This window comes from Spermophilus citellus (assembly GCF_964194105.1).
Source record: "Spermophilus citellus genome assembly, chromosome: 3".
NCBI classification, from domain to species: Eukaryota; Metazoa; Chordata; class Mammalia; order Rodentia; family Sciuridae; genus Spermophilus; species Spermophilus citellus.
In genome coordinates, this window is record NC_138184.1 from 17,466,129 (window position 1) to 17,475,248 (window position 9,120).

The window sequence follows — 9,120 nt, forward strand, 5'->3', positions numbered from 1 at the left end:
TGGTGGAGGACTTCCAGCCGCCTAAAGCACGTAGGTCCGGGGAGCTTCAGGTTCGATTCCAAGTGGTAGTTGGCGCAGGCAGCTTGGGACCCAACTTGGAGGATAAAGGGTGGGAAGGAGGTCCAGCCAGCGACGAGGAAACAAATACACGCGGGCCTGAGGGAGAAGGCAAAGCGGTGGGAAGACGCAGAAGTGGTTACTTGAGCCGCAGTCACACAGGGCCGGGGGCGTGGCCTGGCCTGCATTCAGCGCGGTCTGCAAGGGGCGGGGCTTGCGTTGTGTCCCGCCCCTATGTTGAATCCCAGCGGCCGCCAGACCCGCCTGAGTCCGATCCGAGCTCACCGCGGAGCCCCGACCCTCCCTCGGAGGCTCGGACCTGGAGATGGCATCACTGCTACCACTGCTCTGTCTCTGGGTCGCCGGAGCGCACCTGGCGGGTGCCCGAGGTGAGACGCCCCCAGCCCTAGGCTCCCGGAGGCTTGACAGCCAGGTTTGCGTGCAGCTACATTAGGAAAAAGAACCAGGCACCTACGTGCCTCCCCAGGGCTGAAGCCCCCTTCGCCAGCCTTGGAGTGGGGGCGATGGGGAAACGGAGCTCTGGTCCATCCGGGGTGGGGAGAGGATCTCTTATTCCCTGCCCTCCTGGAAGGCACAATGGACGTTCCAGGAGTGTGGATGTGAACCTTAGGTTTCTTTGGTTTCCAGAGACGGTGGGGTGCCTGACCCAGCCAGCCCCAGCTTTTGGACCCTGAATCGCCAGGTCTCCCTTCCTAGACCAAAGGGTCAGAAACATTCCCTCTCTTGCACACACCCGCACCACCCAAAGAAACAATCCCCATCTCTGGAATGTCCTGCCATGGGGGCTGGTGATGGACCCATTTCTCAGAGGAGACTGAGGCTCCAAGGAGGAAGGGACTTGTCTTAGGCTGTCACCCTGACTGGGTTATGTTCTTAAGATCAGAGAAGACAAGGTGGATTCCAAGGACAGATTGGGCCCCAAGTAAAAGGATGGAAAGGGTAGACCGAGAGAGGAACTTTCAATCTACCTGATGAAAAAATGAATACATACAAGAGAATAGAGTCACCGTCGAATGAACTTGACTAAACTTGTGGCTGCTTAGCACATCAAGGGGTGATCTGAGCCTGGGGGAGCAGAGTGGGACAGACTCCCCAGCTCATATGGAGTTGAAGCTGGGCCAGAGAAAAGGACAGCGCTGCAGGAGTCTGGGGCTGGTAATGGAAAGGTTCTTGGAGGAGGGTGTGCTGTAGTCCACAGGGCTAGGGTTGGCTTCTGGCCTATCAGGAGCCTCAGTTTTCTATCGTGTAAAATGAGAATGATCACCGCCTTCCTCTTGCACAAGGGGAGGAGGTCACAGTGGTCCCCATCACTGTCCTTCCTTTCCCCAACTCTTCCAGATGCCACCCCCGTAGAGGAGCCCACAGGAATTGCATGGGGTCTGCAAGGAAGGTCGCTGCACCCTGGCCAGCCCTCACCAGCCCTGGAGGACTGGGAAGGTGAGTCAGCTTGGTTTGGAGTCCCCTCTCTGCTGCGGACTTACATGAACTCGGGCTAGTGGGGTCATGAAAGGAGGGGACGGTAAATTAAGTGAAGGCTCCAGAACCATTCTGGTGCCTAGACATAGCAGGTCCTGGAAGTGATGTCCCAAGGGACCTAAATTACCCGTCTAAGTAAGAGACTGGTCAAACCCAGCAAGATCTCAGTGTGCCCAGATGGGCCAGCTCAAGCATTGGGGCTGGGCAAGTGGAGGTCAACCGTCCTTTACAAGGTCCTGAATCTGGGCGGGCTGGAGAATGGGTGAAGGGAGCCCAGCAGCAGGTCAGGCCCTTGCACGACTGACGGGGGCCGACAGGCTGCGACCCGGATCTCAGAGCGTGCGGTGCTCGCAGAGGCAAGCGAGTGGACGTCCTGGTTCAACGTGGACCATCCTGGAGGAGACGGCGACTTCGAGAGCTTGGCGGCCATTCGCTTCTACTACGGACCTGCCCGTGTGTGCCAGAGGCCGCTGGCGCTGGAGGCTCGCACCACCGACTGGGCCCTGCCGTCCGCGGTCGGCGAGCGCGTGCACTTGAATCCCACGCGCGGCTTCTGGTGCCTCAACCGCGAGCAGCCGCGCGGCCGCCGCTGTTCCAACTACCACGTGCGCTTCCGCTGCCCGCTCGGTGAGGGCGGGGCCCAGGGTGGGGCGGGGCCTGGAGTAGGTGGAGCTGGCAACCGTAGGTGGGTGGGACCAGAATGTGCTGAGGAAGGGGCTGTGTGGACGCCGCTGAACAGCAAGGAAGGTCGCAGCACCCTGGCCAGGAGCACCCCTACGGCCAGGAGGGGGCGGGGCCAGGCGGGACCAGTGAGGGGAGGGGCCAGGAGCAGTTGTTCCCAGGCAGGAAGCACCGCAGGTCACCCCCCTGTCCTTACCATGAGAAACACATTTCCTTCCCTCATTTGCTTATTTGTAATTGTCATGCTCTGCAGGTGTCTTGAGCCCCAAAGGTATTCAGGAACAGGAAAGAGTGGGGCTAACCTCAGAGACTTTATCCGAAAGGGAGATAGGGGTACCTGAACTGCACCCTCAAAGGGCGTGCCAGACCAGCACTGATGGGGACCGTAGGCAGGAGAGCCCACCCTAGAATGCACATGGTGTGGGTGGGTGTGTAGTGGTGGTGGCCTTTGCCCCCACATTGTCGCCAGGCGAGGCGCGGTTCCTGGGAAGGACAGCTGTCTGACCTTCCTCTTTGCTCTCCACAGAGGTCGCCTGGGGCGCGTGGGGTCCGTGGAGTCCCTGCTCTAGGAGCTGTGGGCCCGGCCGTCGCTTGCGCCACCGCAGCTGCGCAGGCCCAGCTGAGGATGCGTGTCCAGGGCGTTCCCTGGAGGCCCAAAAATGTGTGCGGCCTTCGTGCCCAGGTAGGAAGGCGGGGATGGAGTACTGGTCTTTTCGTGGGGGTCCGGTTAGGGTCGGGGTCAGGGAAAGAGGTTGGGACGGGGCCTGTTGAGGGACGTGCTTGGTGGGGAACTAGTTGAAGGACTAGAGAGAAGGGTTTAGGAGGAGGAAGCTGGGATGCAGCGACCATGCACCGAGGGCCCCAACATAGGCTAGGTGGAAACTTCTCCTTCCAGGGCCCAGGGAGCACTGGTGCCTGCCACAGGGCTTGTGTCAAGCAGACACAGGCAGAGCTAAGGGGTCACTTTCCCTGTGTGCGTGGCCCAGTGTACAGATAAACCCATGGGCAGACCAATGTTGCTTCTTGTACTTGGGGTGCTCCTGAGTGGCATATGCAGCCTCCACCCGTCCCCCACGCCCACACGCGCTCACACCCTGGCAGACACGGTGCCTAGGCCCTCCCAGGGCCAGACACCGGGCCAGCCAGGAGGCGACTGGAAATTCCGCTTGGTCCTGGGCTCCACAAACACCGTCTGGACTCCTCTGGAGGAGCCTGCCGCAGGGTGGGGGCACACAGTGGCCAATGGTGGGGTCCCCACCCCACCCTGCCTGGCTCTGCCCTTTCAGAGCCTCTGTCCTGAAGTTTCCAGTGGAATTTTCCATTTTATGGAGAAGCCGTTCGTTTGGAAGGGGAGAGATGTTGTCTCCCCAAGACAGCCCCTGCTTAGATATGTTTTCTCCTGCTGGAAGGGGCCTCTCCTGCACTTGAGAGTCAACTTTTCTGTCCCCTCCTCCAGGGCATCTTTCCAATCTCTCTAGATGCCAATTCCTTCTCCCTGACCTAGCCCTGTGGGCTCAGTTCCATCTCCCCCTCACACTAGGGGCTAATTTAAGCCAAGCCATGGTGACCTCTGATGGGCGTAACATGGGGCAGGGGAATCTCCAGGTGTGGCTATAGAGTGACTGAGTGGAAAGCCCCAGACCACAGGAGGGAGTGTGGAAGCCTCTGCCCCTGCTGTCTCCTTGTGTCCCCCCAGGATGCAGCCCTGACTTCTGCAGGTGCCCTGACCACATCCTTCTGGGCTTGGTGGTTACACCATCTGGGCGACCACTGTCAGGAGCCAGGGTGTCCCTGAGAGCCCGACCTGGCACTGTAGCCACCAGTGATGCTCAAGGAACCTTCCAGGTGCCTGGATTCTGTGCCAGTAACCAGGCCAACGTCAGCGCCCAGATGGACGGCTTCTCTGTAGGTGTGGCTCGGGCCCAGGCCAATGGCACCAACTCTGCTGTGGTCACCATTGTCCTTGATAAGTTACGTAAGTACCTTCACAACAGAGAGCAGAAGGGGACTGAGGGGCTGGGAAGGTTATTCTAGGTCACACTGAGCACTTGAAGTCAGGGGGAAAGAATTAAGATGTGACACAGTTGTTGGGGAAGGTATAAGCAGGTCAGTCTCTGGGAGAAGGGAATGTATGGGGGCTTTGTTCTTGGGAAGGGTCCCTGGGAGAAGCTGTGGTGGGTCAGGGTCCTGATCTTTGCCACATTTGCCCCCAGGAAAGCCCTACCTGGTGAAGCACCCTGAGTCCAGAGTGCGAGAGGCTGGCCAGAATGTAACCTTTTGCTGCAAAGCCTCAGGAACCCCTATGCCCAAGAAATACTTGTGGTGAGTCTCTGGCCCAAGCTCAGGTAGCTCTAGTCCTGCTCTGGGGTTGGATGGGATTTCCCATGATTATGTGGTACCTCAAAGACATTCTAGAAGTGGATGCTGGCCTCGGTTTCCCATCTGGAGAGTTGAGGAAGCTTTGCCCAGGAAGCAAATAGATGGCAGAGAGGCTACCATGGAAATTGAGCAAACCCGTCTCCCCAGCAAGGAGGCTGACCCTGGGGCAACCCCTCTGCGGCTCCCTGACCTGCTTCCTGGGGACAGTTTCACCTCACCCCAAGTGTCCCCATGGTGTTGTCCACCTACCACCCAGGTTTCACAATGGGACCCTGCTGGACAGGCGAGAACATGGGTATGGGGCCCACTTGGAGCTTCGAGGGCTGCGCCCAGACCAGGCTGGTATCTACCATTGCAAGGCGTGGAATGAGGCCGGAGCTGTGCGCTCTGGCGCTGCCCAGCTCATCGTGCTTGGTGAGCATCCTGGACCTAGGTGGGAGCAAGCCCAGCCAGTGAACCAAGCCCCTACTCTAGCTAAGCCTCAACCCCAAATGAAACCCCAAATCCAAATGATCTTTGGATTTTATTGACTTTATTGAGTCCTACCCTGGCCCCCAACTAAACACCAACCTTGGGTTAATCCTGGTCTCAGGCTGACCCTCAAATCGCAGTCCTCACCTTAGGCTTGTGTCCCACTCCTGGATTGAGCCCTTTACTCCAGATGTAGCCTCCAGCTGTGGCCTCCAGAAACCTTAGCCTCTTGCCTTGACCTGGCCGATTTCGGGTTCCCCAGCTCCAGGCCAGCCAGCCTGCGACCCCCGACCCCGAGAACACCTCATCAAGCTCCCGGATGACTGTAGCCAGCCAGGCAGCGGCCCTGCGTACCTGGATGTCGGCCTCTGTCCGGACACCCGCTGCCCCAGCTCTGCAGGCTCAAGTCCCCGGTGTGGGGACCCTGGCTCCCGCTGCTGCTCGGTGCGCCGCCTAGAGAGCAGAGAGATACACTGCTCCAGCTACGTCCTCCCAGTGAAGGTGGTGGCCGAGTGTGGCTGCCAGAAGTGTCTGCCTCCTCGGGGACTGGTCCGGGGCAGGGTGGTAACCGCAGACTCCGGGAAGCCCCTGCGCTTCGCCAGGATCCTGCTGGGCCAGGAACCCATCGGCTTCACCTCCTACCAGGGCGACTTCACAATCGAAGTGCCGCCCTCCACCGAACGGCTGGTGGTGACTTTCGTGGACCCCAGTGGTGAGTTCATGGATACTGTCCGGGTCTTGCCTTTTGACCCTCGAGGTGCTGGCGTGTATCACGAGGTCAAGGCCATGCGGAAGAAAGCTCCAGTCATCTTAGATGCCAGCCAGAGCCACACGATCCCGCTCGGGGATATGGAAGAGGCGCCCTTGGGGGAGCTGGTCCTGCCGCCTGGATCCTTCCGCCACGCAGATGGCAAACCGTACACTGGGACTGTGGAGGCCCGGGTAACGTTCGTGGACCCCAGAGATCTCACTTCGGCGGCTGCAGCCCCCAGTGATCTGCGTTTCGTGGACAGTGATGGTGAGCTGGCTCCGCTGCGCACCTACGGCATGTTCTCCGTGGACCTCCGCGCGCCGGGCTCCACGGAGCAGCTGCACACTGGGCCTGTGGCGGTGCGTGTGGCCGCAGACCAGATCCACATGGCCGGCCACACGGAGGCCCTCAAGCTGTGGTCCCTGAACCCCGAGAACGGCTTGTGGGAGGAGGAGAGCGGCTTCAAACGCGAGGGCTCCTCGACCGCCCGGGTCCGCAGGGAGGAGCGCGTCTTCCTGGTGGGCAACACTGAGATCCGCGAGCGGCGCCTGTTCAACCTGGACGTGCCCGAGCGCCGCCGCTGCTTCGTGAAGGTGCGCGCCTACGTCAACGACAAGTTCACCCCCAGCGAGCAGGTGGAGGGCGTGGTGGTCACGCTGGTGAACCTGGAGCCCGCCCCGGGCTTCTCCGCCAACCCCCGCGCGTGGGGTCGCTTCGACAGCGTGGTCACCGGCCCCAATGGCGCCTGTCTCCCCGCCTTCTGCGACGCCGACAGCCCCGACGCTTACACGGCCTTGATCACGGCCACCCTGGGGGGCGAGGAGCTGGAGCCGGCGCCTTCCCGGCCTCGCCCGCGCGCGGCGGCAGTGGGCGTCACGCAGCCCTACCTGGACAGGCTGGGTTACCGCCGGACCGACCACGACGACCCGGCGCTCAAACGCAACGGCTTCCACATCAACCTCGCCAAACCCAGAGCCGGCGTCCCCTCCGAGGCCAACGGCCCCGTGTACCCGTGGCGCAGCCTGCGGGAGTGCCAGGAGGCTCCGGTGAACGCCAGTCACTTTCGTTTCTCGCGAGTGGAGGCCGACAAGTACGAGTACAATGTGGTCCCCTTCCGGGAAGGCACGCCAGCCTCCTGGACCGGCGATCTCCTGTCCTGGTGGCCTAATCCACAGGAATTCCGGGCCTGCTTCCTCAAGGTGAAGATCCAAGGCCCGCAGGAGTACATGGTCCGCGCCCACAACGCAGGGGGGAGCCACCCGCACACCCAGGGCCAGCTCTATGGGCTGCGAGATGCCCGCAGTGTCCGAGACCCTGAGCGACCCGGCATCTCTGCGGCCTGCGTGGAGTTCAAGTGCAGTGGGATGCTGTTTGACCAGCGTCAGGTGGACAGGACGCTGGTCACTGTCACGCCCCAGGGCAGCTGCCGCCGGGTGGAGGTTAATGGGCTTCTCCAGGATTACCTGGCCCGGCACCCCCCACCCGTGCCCTCCGAGGACCAGGCTGCCTTTGCCATGCTAGCCCCCCTGGACCCTCTTGGTCACAACTATGGCATCTACACCGTCACTGACCAGAGCCCGAGACTGGCTAAGGAGATCGCCATTGGCCGCTGCTTCGATGGCTCCTCTGATGGCTTTTCCAGGGAGATGAAGGCTGATGCTGGCACAGCGATCACCTTCCAGTGCAGGGAACCACCAGCCCGGCCCAACCTTTTCCAGAGGCTGCTGGAGTCCCCAGCGTCAGCGCTTGGTGACATCCGCAGGGAGATGGGTCAGGCAGCCAGGCCACAGAGCAGGGCTACCAGTTCCTTCAGCACCCAAAGGGGCCAGTGACCTGGGCCCACGACCTCACTCCCCTGCCTTGCTTTGGACTCCTTGTTCTGGGACTTCTCACCCCACTTCTTCCCCAGAGGCCCCCTTTCCAGGTTTTTGGGGTCTCATTCCCCTCCCCACCAGAATTTAGAGTTAAGAAAAAAAACTAGGCGTGTCCAACGGTGGAAGTGTCAGGCAGGTGGGCAGTTTTGGCCGTGTGACCTGAGGTGAAGCTTGCTCTGACAGGGGTTGGAGCCAGCCTACCGAGAGCCAGTCACCAGACTGAGGCCTGCGGAAACTGTTCCTTGCTCAGAAGCGGTTTCTGACTTTCACATGTATGTTGACCTTGATTTCCGATAGTCTGCCCTTTGGCTCGAAGCCCTCTCTGCCTGTTGCTGAGCTTTATAAGGTCCCCCACCCCAAGCTTTGTTCTGGGATTATTTATTGAAATAAAGCCCAGGGGGCTTGTTGTGGATGTGATTAGGGGATCCAGGCTGGACCCAATGAAAGTGAGGAAGGGGCTTCTTGTGGCCTCTTTCCAGGGGAAGCTCTGGGGATGGGGGCAGATTAACAATTCTCATGTTTGGTGCTTGGAAATCCTTTTGGTGGGGTTGGGGCAGGTGCTCAATTAAAAACGCTTTATTTCCAACTCATGATGTCAAGCTCTGGGGACTGAAGGACAGAGGTTGGGGCTACCAGTTCAGACAGGACATGTCAGAGGCACACATGGCCACATGTGTGCAAGCAGCTCAGAGGCCTCCATGTGGCTGGGGCATACCTGGAACAGGCACATGTGCCCTAGCAGATGTGTCTGTGACACGTGTGTGCGGAGTCACTCTGGAGCCATCAGAGCCTGTGAGGCCCTGACCGCTGAGCACGGTAGCAGCTGCCGCCCTGGCCTGGCCTCCTCAGCCAGCTGTGCCTGGCCCGAGCCCTGGAGCTGCAGTGGGCAGGGAGGGGCCTTGGCGGGGGAGCGCCCAGGACAGGCGGCAGCAAAAGAGGCCGCCCTGGACTTCCTTAGCTGGGGTCACAGCAGCCCCACCCAGCTGAGGTCGGGCCATGCCATGGCCACATGGTGACTGAGGTGCCCGAGGCCAGGGTCCTAGGCTCTCTGACCTGGGCAGGACCCTCAGTCTGGAGTTGCAGAATCATGACTGCTCACATTCCATGTGTGTGTGATGAGGCAATCCCATGGTGACCCGAGGAGCAGGCACTGTTCTGATCACATCCCCAATTTTATGGAGAAGCTGAGGCCCTCAGGTGCTGGCATGAGTCCCAGCAGGAGTGGTGGCTCTCTGGATGACCCAGCAGGCTCAACCCCTCTACGTGTACCCCAGGGGCTCCTCCGGCCTGGAGATATCAATGTGGCATGGCTGGAGGAGCCTGCAGGGAGGTCTGGGAGGGGGCTTGGGCCTGGCTGACCATCCCCAGGGTCCTGGCAGGGAGGGGAGCCTAGGGCCTGCTAGAGCCTCT

The 9,120-nt window shown here is 60.6% G+C and overlaps 1 protein-coding gene across 1 annotated transcript; it reads left to right on the top strand.

Moving 5' to 3' along the window:
• The first annotated feature begins 193 nt into the window (after positions 1-193).
• CILP2 (cartilage intermediate layer protein 2) lies at positions 194-8,290 on the top strand. Its single transcript, XM_081283754.1, has 8 exons — positions 194-446; positions 1,417-1,515; positions 1,909-2,181; positions 2,762-2,917; positions 3,932-4,210; positions 4,449-4,557; positions 4,871-5,028; positions 5,348-8,290. Exons 1-8 carry the CDS (start codon positions 383-385, stop codon positions 7,666-7,668), a joined length of 3,459 nt encoding a protein of 1,152 aa, XP_081139880.1. The 5' UTR covers positions 194-382; the 3' UTR covers positions 7,669-8,290.
• The last annotated feature ends 830 nt before the right edge of the window (positions 8,291-9,120 follow it).

Coding starts and splice junctions, on each gene's coding strand:
- CILP2 (XM_081283754.1), top strand. CDS start 383: ATGGCATCACTGCTACCACTGCTCTGTCTCTGGGTCGCCGGAGCGCAC. Junction 447..1,416: donor GCACCTGGCGGGTGCCCGAG/GTGAGACGCCCC, acceptor CAACTCTTCCAG/ATGCCACCCCCGTAGAGGAG. Junction 2,918..3,931: donor TGTGCGGCCTTCGTGCCCAG/GTAGGAAGGCGG, acceptor GTGTCCCCCCAG/GATGCAGCCCTGACTTCTGC.